The following is a 14,720-nucleotide window of genomic DNA, read 5'->3' on the forward strand; positions in this document are numbered from 1 at the left end:
CACAGCACCTGGTGGGTGTGAGCGCAGACCGCAGGCATCAGATCCTGGCTCTGGCACGTCTTCATTCTGGGACTTTGCGGAAAGATTTCAACTTCTGAGTTGAGCCTCTGTTTCCTCTTGAGAAATAAATACAGTCCCCACCTCCTAGCGCAGTGGGGGGGTGGGGTGAGCAAGCCCACATACAGCTGAGCCGCCACCGTCGGCCCTGTTCTTACCTAACTGCTGTCTCCCTCCTTCGACCCTGGCACGCTCTGCTCGTGTCCTTCGTTGACCTCTTCCGCGGGCCATTCTACAGCTTGTCCTTGGATGGGCCCTGCCCTACGGTATGTCAGGCCTGGAATTCCCACAGCAATTCCTCACCATCCTGCCCCTCCCTTTTTACCATCAATGGGAACCCACCCTTTCCCAAGCACTGGTACTGGGCGACAGCAGGTCTGGGCATGGCCAGAGCTGAGCAACCAAGGGCTGGCCATCGGGTGGCAAGTTGTCCAAATTCCAGGGTCCAGAAAGGCAGAGAAGACTCAGCCTTGACTCGAGCCAGTGTTTGTATCCAAAGGGATATAATTCAGCTGAACCTTTTCATTCGATACTCAAAAGTCCTATGAGATTGACAACCCAGATACTGAGATTTTCAACTGAGGAAATGATGACTTACCCAGTGCCCATCCAAATGCAACGGCCAAGGTCAAAGATGGTACGACTACAAATGTCAGCAGAGTGGGGGGTCGGGGGGCCCCAGTCAGCTCAGTTCAACTGGCTCAACAAACACTTACTGAGAATCAAGGAATCGTTAGAGCCAGTCCTAAAAAACAAGGGCACAGAGGTAGACACGGAGACGAATGTCTCCCTGCTCTCTGAGAACTCACAGTAAGAGGGGAGCATGTGTGTGGACCTTACAGGAGGGAAGTGGGCGCATGGTTCAGTGGCCGTCCTGGGAGGGGGTGGCCCACCCAATCAAGGGGCTCAGGGGGAACCACACGGGGATCATCGGCAGGGTGGAGGAAATAGGAGGAACGAAAGAATTTCCAGGCAGAAAGTGGAAGAGGAAAACAGAGATAGCCGTGTGGTCAGCCTTAGGCAGAGGGAAGAGCCACAGAAGCTTGAAAAGCCATTTGTTTCTACTAACTGGGGAGCAGATGTGGGCAAGGGGAGTGTGGCAATAGAACCCTAGCTGTTTGGGGCGGGGGGGGGGGGGCGGGATGCAGGGGCCAGATGACCAAGGGCACGGAACTGTTTCATGCCCAATGTGAACATTATCTGGTGAGTAACAGGAGACATTTAAGTGTTTTAAACCAAGAGACAAAATCAGTTTTGGATCTGAAGAACAGCTCACCACAGAGGATGGATGAGGGCAGAGGTTCTCAATCTTTACCAACAGAAGAATTTAATTGGGAAGGTTTGTTCAAACGCAGACTGCAGGGCCCACCCCCAGAGTTTCTAAGTCAGTAGGTGTGGGGCAGGGCCCGAGCACTCGCATTCCTAATCAGCTTCTAGCTGCTGTGGCTGGTCTCGGGATGTCCCTCTGAAAGCCACTGCCAGGGTCCGCGGGTGGGGAGGCCAGAGGAGAGGCTCCCAGTGATCGGGCCTGAGCGAGGGCTGGGGCTGAGCAGCACGGAAGGGCAATCTGGTGACCGGTGGCATGTGACGAGGCAGGAGGGAGCCGGACGTACCTCCTAGCTCTCCGGCTTCCTGCTTGGGTCGATTGGCACAAACAGCTATGTCAGTGGATGGTGGGTGATGGGGAAAATGGTCCTAGGAGGCCAAACAGGTGCAACCGGACAGGCTTCTAGTACCTCGTGTGAGAGAGATCTTTCACAGCCACGGGCCAAGTCCTCTAGTTTGGGGCTCGGGGAAGGGGTCTACACTGGAGAGCGGACTGGTTTTGTAGCCATCTTAGTGACTCATTTCTGTTAGCCTTTACCTCAATTAGAAAATTTCAACCTCTGTTTTCGCTTTAGAATAACATGATACATTATCAGTACTTCTTAGCATACGTTTTAAACACCAACTGTCCATAAATAGTCCGGAAAAGTATAAAATAAGATATTCTGAATTTTGCATTAATTTGCTAGTCACCTTCTTATAATATTATTCACCAGTGAATGTGAAATATGTACAGTATGGTCTGTTATGCTTCCAGGCCTTATCTTAGGGGGTAAACTAGGTCATCTACTTTAGGCACCAAAGTAGAAAATGTATAATTTGCGCTTTATTGTTTTGTTAATAATTTTACTCTGCATAAACTTTTATTAAATGACACAGTAAAGAGAAGTTGTAACAACCTTGTCTTTCACTTTTTTTCTACTGACGTTTTAAATTTCATTTCTCTCTACTATTATTACAAATATACAAATGACTCCATTTATTAGAAAACAACTATAGAATAAGTAAGCAAAAAGCATCTGATTATTATCACGCTAAGTTCGGCAACTATCACTTCCAATGTGACATCTCGTCCTCAAATTACTACATTAAATCTATCGCTGAAATCTGTTCTATCAGATTATGATATGGTAGGTTTCGGAGAGATAGGTTTGCGCGTGTTACATTTGCTTGACCAGAAAGGCCAGTTCCGTCCGGTGTTTGAGCAGTGTGGTTGTCTTGTTGTCCCGTGAAGGGCTCCCTTCAGTGGATCCCGGTGGTGCCCCTCGCTCCTGAGTGGTGACCTGCCGGTGTCCCGCTCACTGCACCTTCCAGAGACACCTGCCGGGTGTGCTAACGGGGGTGTGGTCAGCAGGGTCCGGCTGCGGCACCTGCAGGGTAGCCCCTGCTCTGACCAACGCCCTGCTGTTCTGGGGGGCCCCAGCCAGTGGACAAGCACAACGGGGTCCCAGGGCCTGGCTGTCTCTGCCCAATACGGGACTCCTCTAGTGAGAAATCTTTGCTCCAGGATTCCAGACTTATTCACATGTTTTCATGGCTTTCTTACCTCTGTGTGTGAACTCCATGAAGACAGTAAGTTTTATCCACCTCTTTTCACAGCAGGAATGCAGCTCCTGACACACAGTGGGGGTTTGCACTGAATGTTTGTGTCCTCCCCAAATTCAGATATTGCAGGCCTACCCTCCCCCCTCAAAGTGATAGCATTTGGAGGTGGGGCCTTTGAGAAGTCTTTAGGGGTAGATGAGGTCATGAGGGTGGTGCCCCCAAGATGGGATTGGTGTCCCTTTAAAAAAGAACAGACAGGAGATCTCTCTCCCCACCATTGTCTCTCTCTTTCCATCTCTCTCTCTTTCCCTCTCCTGTCTCTCTCTCTCCCCCTCTCTGTCTCTCTCTCCCACTCTCCCTCTCCATCTCTCTCTCTCTCTCTCCCCCTCTCCCTCTCCATCTCTCTCTCTCTCTCCCCCTCTCCCTCTCCATCTCTCTCTCTCCCCCTCTCCTTCTCCATCTCTCTCTCCCCCTCTCCCTCTCCATCTCTCTCTCCCCCCTCCCTTTCCCTCTCTCTCTCTCCCCCTCTCCCTCTCCATCTCTCTCTCTCTCCCCCTCTCCCTCTCCATCTCTCTCTCTCCCCCTCTCCCTCTCCATCTCTCTCTCTCTCCCCCTCTCCCTCTCCATCTCTCTCTCCCCCTCCCCCTCTCTCTGTCTCTCTCTCCCCCTCTCCATCTCTCTCTCCCCCACTCCCTCTCCATCTCTCTCTCCCCCTCCCCCTCTCTCTGTCTCTCTCTCCCCCTCTCCATCTCTCTCTCCCCCACTCCCTCTCCATCTCTCTCTCCCCCACTCCCTCTCCATCTCTCTCTCCCCCTCTCCCTCTCCATCTCTCTCCCCCTCTCCCTCTCCATCTCTCTCCCCTCTCCCTCTCCATCTCTCTCTCCCCCTCTCCCTCTCCATCTCTCTCCCCCTCTCCCTCTCCATCTCTCTCCCCTCTCCCTCTCCGTCTCTCTCTCCCCCTCCCTCCCCTGCATGCCTGCACACAGAAGGACACAACAAGAAGGCGGCTCTCTCCAGAACCCGGCCATGCCAGCACTCTGGACTCAGACCTCTGGCCTCCAGAAAGGTGAGACAGACATTTCTGTTGTTTAAGCCCCCAGTCTAGGTTATCATGTTAGAGCAGCCCCAGCTGACTAGGACAGCTCCCAGTCATCTGACAACTGTCACCTCTCCATCAGGGTCAGAGGCTCTTCCTGCCCAGTCCTGCTTGCCCCCCTCTTTCCTTACATACCTAACAAGTCTGCACTGCAATCCACAGGTCTTCCTGTCTCACCTCAAACAAGTGGTACCCCCATACTTTTCCCATCTCCCCTTAAAATAGGTTAATGGCTCTTGGCTAGGGTAATGATCAAATCTTTAAGGTGTACTGTAAAGCATGGCGGCGTCTGGCATGCCCTCCAGCCTCCTCACCAACCGTGCTGGCCCTGCGGCTCCCTCCCTCCCTGCCCATCTCCGTCTGGGAGTGAGAGGCACCACGAGGCGACATTCGCACATGGGCTCTCTCTCCTGGACCCCGCTGTTTCTCTTCACGCCCTCCTCACCAAGGCAAACTTTACTCTTCCTTCCGAGCTCAGCTCTAATGAACCTCCTCCGAAAAGCCTACCCTGACTGTGGCATTTTCTCCTATTATTATTATTATTATTTTTAAAGATTTTATTTATTTGACAGAGAGAGACATAGCGAGAGGGAACACAAGCAGGGGGAGTGGGAGAGGGAGAAGCAGACTCCCCACTGAGCAGGGAGCCCGACGTGGGGCTCGATCCCAGGACCCTGGGATCATGACCTGAGCCGAAGGCAGACGTTCAACGACTGAGCCACCCAGGCGCCCCTTTCTCCTATTATTAACTCTTATAGAACTGTGAGCCTCTTCTTAGAAACACTCCAGTTGTTATCTTCCTATTTATCATCGCGGTAGATTCTACTCCTGTCTGTCTCTCCCACTAAACGAAACATAAGCTCCACAAGGGCCAGAAGCACAATTTCTTGTACTGTTGTTACCACCTCGCCCACTGTGTTATCTCCAACATCAACACCTGGCACAGATCAGACTCTCCGAAAGCACTTGTTGAATAAATGAATTAATACACCTTGTATGATAAACGTGAAAAAGCAGAGGGTCTCCCATGCCAAGTGTCATGATTCAAGATGAGAAACTGTTGCTGGTTTTCTTTCTTTGCTTTTTGCAAGTCTTGCTCCCAGTTTCTGTTCCTGGAATCAGTGACTACAACTAAAGTGTATGAGAGCTGAACTCTGGGAGAGAGCCCCAAACAAAGTGCAGCATTTGTAAACATTTAACCCAGGACGCAATGCCAAAGAGCATATGTCGGAGTGGATTGTAGCCATGTGGCATGGAGCTGCAGCGAGATTCTTTATGGTTTTTAATTGAATTGGGGTTGCAGGCCCTTGCTGTAAGGCCCTTCCCCGACCTCCCAAAATAAAAATGTTATGAAACCTCTAGAAAATGTCCATGTTTAACTAACTCTCAATTTCGACCCCTTCCTACTGCAAAGTTCAAAAGTTGGAAGCTCTTCTTAACTCCTAATTCAGTTCCATTATGAGCTGGGCTTTTCTTTCCAATATGGTGGCTAAATAGGTCAGTCATTGAGTCAAACTTCCCATGTCCAGTTCAGCAGTATTGAACCCATAAGTCCTCAAGGAAGCATTAGCAATTCAGAGAGAATGAACAGTTTCTGTAAGAATGCGTTTCCACCTTCGGTCTCAGCGAGGAATCAGAAATGTCTAACATCAGCAAAGCTCGTGAGGCCCAGACAGCCCATAACCCGCCCACGTTTTCAACATATGAGAAGTATGTGATGTGAAGAAAAGGATGAAAGCATACAGATCTTCATGGCTCCATGCCCCGAAGAGAAAGCTCCATGCTGGGGAAGACTTTCGCCCGTGTCATCCATGGCCTAAAACCATTCCTGCCACATAACTCAATACAAATTTCTTGAATGGTGAATGAGTGAATGCACTAAAAACTTAGTAAGTTCCAGATGGCTTTCTAAGTACTTTACGTGTAGCAACTCGTTTCATGCCTATGACGTGGCAACTATCGCTATGCCTTTCAGACGAAGAAACTAGAGAGGGACCAAATAATTGTGCAAAGCCACCAAGCTGGACAGTCACTTTTCGGGATAGGTTTGACCCCCACTTGGCCAGACCAGGAAGCCAGTACCCCGCCCTGGCCCTGCATGCCCACACTTCCCATGACAAACTATGGTTTCAAGTCCACGTTTCCCTGCCGTGTTGCTTCTCATCTCTACACGTCTTCCAGATGAGCCTGGCATGCCCCACTATCACCCCAGTGAAAAGTTTGTCCACTGGGGCATTTTCTACACTAAGCTGAGTTACCCACGTGTGAAAAGCTCTATGAAGTAGAGCAAGTAGTTGGTGGGACCAAGTTCCTGAAACTAGAGGAGAAGTAGCTGTGCTCTGTTCATGTTACAGTTCACCCATATAGCGGCTTCCTTAGCTTGTGACTGTGAAACGAGACCACGCTTTTTTCTAACACCCAAGAAATGATGGCAAAGCCTCCGGGCCTATAGGCCTAGTGGGTATGGCTCCTCCATACTGACTTGTCCCTGCAGCCAAGCTGCTGCCTCGGCTCTTCTGGACACCGCATCTCCCAAAGATGATGCTCCCGAAACCCTCCACCATCTTGAAGACGAGATTCGGCTCTCCAATCCCCCAGGCACAATGACAGCAGCCGTAACCTGCTCCCAGAGTGGGCGCGAGGCTGACGGCCTGCAGGAAGACGGCACTCTATGTCACAGATGCTACTGGGGGGGGGCGCGCTGAGATCCGAACCAGACCTCAGCATCCCTGCCCAGCCTCCCCGGCCCAGCGAGCCCACCTGAGGAGGCCACAACTATCCCCGTCCGTGGGAATCTTGGTGGCTCCAACCCCCTGCATCCAGACTTAACTTCCTCTGGGTCCCAGAGAGAGTCCATCTCCCGGTCCCAGGCTCATCTCAAGGAGAGGAGTCACTGCTATTTCCCTGAAGGTGCAGCCCATTTCCCACCCTCCAGTGTCTAACTTGGAAAGCCTGAACCAAACAATGACAATAATTCACAGAGCAATACCCCAAGTCTGGCTTATTCAGTTTTAAGTGACACCATGTGTGGGAATGTACCAGTCCCATTCCAGAAACTCTGTACTGAGCCCCGTTTCACTGCCTTCCCCCACACAAGGAAAGAAAACATCAGGCCTGCTTGTCCCTCATGCCATGGTCCAGTTTTCCAACATGCCATGTAAGGGCTTAGGCAAGAATTCACACACACACACACACACACACACACACACAGACCCTCTCAAAACAAGCATTAATTTTAGGGCACTTGAAATCATGATTCAGGGGTGAAAGAACATTGCATATGATTCAGCAAGAACAGCATGTTGGTGAAGACTACAGTTTACATTGCTCCACAAAACACGGATCAGCCCAGCAGGACGCATCTGGCTGCGCAGCGTGCTGTGGGTATCAGGGCTGTGCCCGATAGCACCCATTTGCCCTCCAAACCCACGGCCCCTCCCCCTAACCGTGCTCTCTGCCTGGGGAGGCCGGCCTGTTTGGAGTGCAGGGGGCTCCCTTGCCCTCCAGTCAGGCTTGGCCAGAGAGGGTTCCTGATGGGGAAGAGGCTCCCTCCCTGTGGGGTCTCCTGGAGTTGGCTGTGCCCCTCCTATTCTCCAAAGGTGGTCCTTGCTATGTGATTTTCCCACATCCCAGTAACGACCCCACCCCATGTCCCAGTGGGCCGAGGGGCGGGCAGCTCTGCTTCATGAACTCTGCTTACTGCACTGCTCTTTGGGACTTTCCAACAGTCCGCCCACACCTTTGAAAACAGTCTCTTATTCACCCTCCCCGGATCATCCTGATTCGAAATGCCAGTGGTTTTCTGGTGGGACGCCGCTGGACATGGGGCTTCTGCAAGACAAGAGCTGTATGGCCCGAGTTCGAGGAAAGGAAGAGTCTCCTGAGAGTTTGTGAAGCCACGGAATGTCTCACACTCCTGTGAGGCAGTGTCCCATGTCCGGTTCTTCTTTCTTCTCCTGTCTCCACCCAATACTCCCTCCCCCACGCTAGAGCCAGGCTTTTGTTCCCAAACGTAATAAAGAAAAGTGTCTGGAAGTGAACAATACAAGTCTTGGCACCTAAAGGCAAAGTATATTATTATACTTGTTTTCGTAGGACCTGGAAAAGAAGCAACCCGAGAAGAGGAATTTTATTATAAGCTGGATGCCTCCACCCTGGCCTTTCTAGGCTAACCTCTGGAACTTGCCTGGGAGTCTATTTTACAGGGAACATTGGCTATAGGCATTTTTTTCCCATTATAACCATTTGCTTTTTATATATTATTAAACATTTAACCCTAGATTGAGGTTCTATTGCATTTTTAAATTTTAATATTTCTCAGATGATTTGAAAGTGTCCACTTAGAGCAATGTTAAAAGGGTCCACAGATACTATAATTACTCTTACCCAAGAAATGGTAGTTCTGTTTGTCTTATGAAATACCCTTTCGGGACCTGGGAGCTCCGAGCTGTGCTGGGAAAACAGTCAAGAGAATCAGATATAAACAGTGAGGACGGACGCAAAGCAGAAGTTTGGGGGTGGTGTGGGGAAGGGAGGGGTCTGGACGGCTTGCCTCCTCGGTAGGAAGGCAGACACAGTACTGGCATTGGCATCGCTGGGTTGGTGTGAGGAGTGAGTCAGATAAGAAATCTGCAGGTGTCTGGCACAAGACACACACGAGAAGCATGCTGCAATTTATTAGTAGAATACTGCAGAGTGTGGATTTGTTACTGATTCTTTGTTGTTCTTATTGCACGAAATGCCTATGATTCCCTAGAGGACATTTGCTAGCATTTGGTCTCTGAATGAAAGGATGGGAATAAAATGCCCTGTGGACCCCAGTGCAGCATCAGTGGCCAGTGGCCAGGCTCCTGGGCAGCATTTCCATTCTGTTCTCCGGCAAGCACCATGCCTAAACAAGGGTGGAGATGTCCTGGGCAAACCCAGAATGACCCAGAAGATGCGGGGATCCCAGGCTGAAAACGGAAAACAAATGAAAAACATAGGCTGCAGCCCAAAGAAAAGGAAACCCTAGAGGAATTTACTAGGCACCTTCAAGAGTAGACACTGATAATCTGTTACTATCGGTCAGGAACTGCGCCAGGTGGCTCATACACATTTTCTCAAACCGTCACCACCACTCTGTAAGTCAGGTTTTAGAATCACCATTGCACAGAAGAGAAGACTGAGGGTCAGAGAGAACAGGACCCTGCCTGACCACAGACCCTTCTCATTCTACCCCTTGCCTCCCTTCTGAGAGCTGAACTGCTGTCATAGAAAGGAAAACAGGCCTGTTTCTTTTGGGGTCTGAGGCACAGAACCAGGAACAATGGGTGGAAATGACAGGAAGACAGATTTCAGGTTGATAGCAGGAAGAACTTTGTAACACGGGTTGTTCACAGGCCTGCCTTTGGAGACTAAATTTCCCATTGCTGGGGATATTTAAGCATTGTTGGGAAGGGGGATATTGGAGAGGAGAATCGAGTCGCAAAAGTACATCTGCGTTAAGTGAGCTTTTAGATTTCTTTCCACCCTCCTAAAATTTGTTCAGTCTGTGAAACAATCATTTCCCAGATTCGGAGGAGAGAGGGATGGTTTTGCTTTCCCCTTCATGGTCTCCGTAAAGACTGAGCAAAAAGCTGTGTAGAATGCTCTAGGGAATGGCCACCTCCAGCCCATCCCACAAGCTGAAGGGCTCTGAGGTCAGGATATTGCAATGGGCCCTGAGACCAATCTTATCTTTGTGTGTGTGGGACCCCAGCTGGGAAGTGAGTCCTCCCCCTCAAGTGTAGTGCCCCATCCCGGATGCCTTAATCCTCACAGTCATGCGTTGGGGGGTATTCATTCCATATCTCACACAAAACCTTAGCAAAATAAAATGAAACATAAAATGTAAAATAAGACAACTTTCTTGCAAACAAAGCTTTAAAAAGAGAGCCAGCCAACGTGTTTTAGACATCTCACAAAGTTGCCATTGTATTGCAAAATTATTTTTAATGAAGCTGTTATTATGCTACAAGAATGCAATAAAACATCCGAAACATGAAATTTCCTATTTTTATCACCTCCTGTAAATTTTTCAAAAAAGCCAAAATGATTTGTTTCAAAATGTGTACAGGAATAATTGGATTGAGAGTTTTCATGCCAACTTTCCATTTGGAATGAAATCTAGAGACTGTTACTTCATAAACCACTGAAAATACGAGCACAAAATGAAAAGGGTAAAATATTATGGAATCTAAGTGTAATCAAACATAACACACCCTGGAAGGAACCACTAATTTACCATCTCCCAGTGTGTGGTTCAACACAAAAAACTCTTTCATATAACAAAGTGTTCACACACACACACACACACACAAATTGGTTTTACCTGAATCCCCTAATTACTTCTGGAAAGAGAAATGCTACAGACATGAATTTCTGTATGTGAACACATAATGCAAAATACTAATCCTACACAATATTAAGCACAATATTATTCTGGATTGTTCACAAAGGTGATATACCAGCTCCCTTAATTTCTTCTTTGCAAAGCAAATCTTAGTTATTCCTTGTTTCAAACTCTGGCAAAAATCTAATCCTTGGGTGCTAAGCAAATGCATCATAGCACACAAAGTATGAGGAGTTTATTTCTGACTGTGATTTGTTCTAACAGTCCTGCTAAATGACCAAAAATTAATCATATGCCCAAACATGTAAGTATACAGGAAGATGTTACTTATCCCGTGATTTCAGATCTAATTTTCAATTCACACCTTTCTTAAAGCCATCCTTGAAAATGAGTCACTGAGGCAACAGCCAAACCCTCCTCACTTGCAAATCAAGTTTCTGTTTTCGGTGAACGCTCTTTCCAAAGCATTCATCTCTGTCAGTGTATCCAGTGCACGCTCCTTCACGAACAGCTTCCAGAATTAAGTAGAGCAATTCTACCATCTGGCTCCATAAGCAAAGGTTTTTTTCTATGCAAAGACATAAAACTGACCTGCCCCCTAGTCTAGACTTATAATCTTTCCAAAGATATCATTCATCTCCTCATCCATTCCCAATGCATGAAATCTTAGATGGACCAGTCATCAGAGATGAAAGGATTGGAATCTTATTTCATATGTTTACTTAAGTTGTTTGTAAAGAACATAGAAGCTAGAGTTACTTTTTTCAAGAGAACCAACATCCCTGGGAACTAACCCAATGTTTACTTTTACTATGTGACAATTGAGCACATTTTCAGAAATACGGTAGGAAACACTGCATAATACAGGCGACGTGGGTCTTACTTAGCTTTGCAGATGTCAGTGGTTAAAACTACCCAGCTTTCACTGGTTGATCTGGAATGAGATCTCCCACCCTTGGTAACAATCTAACCACATGAGTTTATGCTCACATAATAGATAAAATCACAGTTGGAAAAAAAAAAAAAGCATAAGAAATCACCATAACAAGAGTGAGTTTGAGCTCTCTTTAATTGTTCTTTTAATTCAATGGATTGCCTGCATATGCAAAGTAAGTTTGGGTTTTGGCATCAGAATTGGTTTCTTTCTCCATCATTCTTCGGCCCCACCGGAATAATGTGCTGTGTACTGAAATATAGTCAAGGCCACAAACTCTGAGTTCTCTTGGCTTCTGCTACTGTGAAATTTTTAAACTGATCATTTTGGAAACACTTAAGCCACCACGAGAAGACTTTTCTAAAGAAATCTTATCGTCTTTGACATAAAGCAATTCATGAAATTGGTGTTCATGGGGGTGGGGCAGGAACCACACAAACCCACAGAAATTAAGGCCAGCCAGATTCCGACTCAGGTGAGAATCCTGAAGGACAAGATTTAGTTCTGTGTGCTAAATGAAGCTTCAGTACAAAACTGTCTTCTTTCAGACCCAGCAGCACCGACAGTTATCTAAAGATCTTGGTGGACCCACTGTAACATGCCTGAGTCCCCTGGCTCGATGTCCCACTGTCAGAAAAGTTACTGCAGATGGCCATCCTCCAGGGCTGGAACTGGCCCTCTCGCTCACCGGCTAAGTGACTCTAATAAGCAAGTCCCTTAACTTCTCCATGTCGCTGCTTACCTGTGCGGTGAATAGTGTAACAGCGCCTAGCTCCAGGCTGTTGGGAGGGTTAAGGAGTTAACAGGGAGCTAAAATAAGAAATCAAGGTCTTTCTTTCAGCTCCTGAACTATACCGCTGGCATTTTTGGGAGAGAAATTTTCCCAAGGACTCACGAAACATCAATTTTAAGAAGCTGTACCCAAGGAGAACTGGAGGTAAAGCTATTCACTTTTTTTTCCACCTCCGAGAATGTGCCCCATCCTCTGTCCCCACTGCTCATTCGGTCTTTTAACTTCCCCATAGGGTGACGGTCAACCCAGCTCCTTACAGTTCTGTCTTCCCCCCACTTTTTGGCGGCTCGGCATTAGGCTTTCAGAGGTTTAACCAGGGGAAGGACAGAAAGCTGATAATTAATGGATTCTAATGACATCTGTCTACCAGTATGAACATTTGACTTGAGTCCAAGGTAATTCTATCATTTCAGGCTGAGTGACACAGGGTAAAATTTTCAGGCACAGCAAGGGTCTTCCTAGCCTTTTTTATATCACATGGCTTACCCCAGCCTTCTTACGACTTTTCTCAGCCTCGGATACACAGACCTAACCTGGGGTTATACAGTTTTTTTTCAGTAAAGCCCTTTGGACTCCACTCAAAGGGCAATCCATATGACCAATACCAACCTTATGAAATCTACTTCCTTTACAGTGCATTGCAAATATAAACGTTCAGATGAAAGCTTTTTGCTTTTCATCAATTATACTTTATGTCTAATAAGAGAAAAGTGCCTCAGGCTTGATTGTGTAAGTTACAAAGCCTGATTTATACAGTTGTACTTTTTCGTGTGTCTACTTAAATCAATTAACAGAGGATAATCGTCTCAGTATTACGATAGGACTGTCGGTGGTGGTTGAGATGAGAGTGGGACCTCCTCGGAGTGATAAATGCTTGTCTTCGTCAGCTGTACTCTTGGCAGGCTGCATCAGAACAGGTGAGCCTGGCTCCTGGAAGCCAGGCTCCGGCGGGCGATTCATCCAGCTTGCCGCTAGGGGGAGGTGAAGGTAAACAGTGACCCAGATCCGCGGGAGGGCGAAGGGCAAGTGCAGGGAAGGTGGTGAACACCACTGCACCAACAAGGGGAGAAGAGGAGGCTGGGGGAAGAAGAAGAGCTCTGGCTGGACATCAGGGATATTTATTTATTCATTCACCAATTTCTTCAGATGAATGATTAGGAGCCCTGATAAATGAGCCGAAGCAAGACTGCCAGGAGCTTCTGTTTCCGAGGGAAGGGGGATTTCTACTCCCTCCTTCATCGGTGCTCACCAGCCATGAGTGCAGGGAAATGAAGTCACGGTTCCTGATAAGAACGGGGATCATGGAAGAATTATCAGCCATGACACGGAACCCACTACTGAGAACATGCTTGGTTGCGTTTCGGTTTTGTTCAGTCTTTGTACTCAACACAAGCTCCTTCCATAACCTCAGTGACCTAGATTAGAGACTGGGTGCTGGGCTAGGAGGGGACAGTGAGAAGCATGGGGGCTACCGACCAAGCTCCAGTGACAGGCTCAGTAGAAATGAGCATTGCATCTCCGGGTCTAAAAAAGAATCTCTCCTCCCAAAAGCCATGTCCCATTCAGCACTTCCCAAAAAGAATGGCAAAAGTCACCATTGAAATGGATTGTTAATTGTCTGGGTTCAGTCACTGATAAGAATAAACCTGCTGAGGCAGCTGGCTTTTGTCAATTCGGCTCATAAGCAATATTGTTCCAGCACTGGGAATCCCGGGGGGATAAGGGAAGGAAGAGGAGATGGGGAAGGAGGTACTCAGAGCAGATGGCCTCACCCTCCGGGAAGAGCCTATCACCCAAACACCCGAATCCAAGGGGCCATAAGGACCCCAGTCCAATCCTCACCAGGGGCCCAGAACTTATCTCCACGGGAGTCTTTTGTGCCAAACTGGAGTCTGAACTGCACCCAGAAGACAATGGGAAGCCCGTGGGGGTGTTCAGTCGGGCAGTGGATATTACTAGAAACCGGCCCCGTCAGCACTCCATCATATCATTCTAATCCTTGGCATAGCAAGTATCACTACCTAATATTTATCTATCTATTCGCTCGCTCATTTCTTCGTTGTCACCTCCTGTCTCTCCCATTAAAATGTAAGTCCCATGGCGGGAGAGACTTCATCTGTTTTGTTGACCACAATTCCCAAGTGTCTCCAGCAGCAGCGTGGATGATGGATTGTAGTTTTGGAGGAGAGAGAAAAACTGGATACTGAGACCAAAAGTGGGACACTCGCAGTAATGTATCTCAGTTCCACTCCCAGATGGGTTGTGCTATTGGAGCTGGGAGATGGAGGACAGAAGCCAGAGTCTGTGGCACGGGGGGGCAGGGCAGGCAGTTGAAGCACAAGTATGGACGTGGTGTTTGGGATCTAGAGGAGCTCAGAGGGGCACCTGGGCGACTCAGTCGGGTAGGCGTCTGCCTTCAGCTCGGGTCATGATCCCAGGGATGGAGCCCCGCATCGGGCTCCCTGCTCGTGGGGAGCCTGCTTCTCCCTCTCCCTCTGCCGCTTCCCCCTGCTTGTGCTCTCTCTCTCTCTCTCTCTCGCTCTATCTCAAATAAATTAAAAAAAAAAAGAGGAGCTCAGAAAGAGACGGTGGTTGC

At 48.2% G+C, this 14,720-nt stretch overlaps 1 protein-coding gene across 15 annotated transcripts in view; it reads right to left on the reverse strand.

Annotated features, from left to right (window-relative positions):
- LOC118518013 (uncharacterized) overlaps window positions 1-14,720 on the reverse strand; it is a 187,478-nt gene that overhangs the window by 140,280 nt on the left and 32,478 nt on the right. For 3 of the 15 annotated variants that reach the window (XM_036064436.2, XM_078070099.1, XM_078070101.1), the window contains one exon: window positions 11,449-13,095. The exons of 10 other annotated variants lie outside the window; for them this stretch is intronic. In XM_036064436.2, the coding sequence (XP_035920329.1) occupies window positions 13,008-13,095 (88 nt within the window). In that variant the 3' untranslated portion in view covers window positions 11,449-13,007. Of the gene's footprint in view, window positions 1-11,448; window positions 13,408-14,720 lie in introns of those variants that run through there. 2 more of the 15 variants (XR_013446855.1, XM_078070100.1) reach the window with 1 other exon arrangement.

Source organism: Halichoerus grypus, chromosome 4 (genome assembly GCF_964656455.1).
Source record: "Halichoerus grypus chromosome 4, mHalGry1.hap1.1, whole genome shotgun sequence".
In the NCBI taxonomy this organism is placed as follows: Eukaryota; Metazoa; Chordata; class Mammalia; order Carnivora; family Phocidae; genus Halichoerus; species Halichoerus grypus.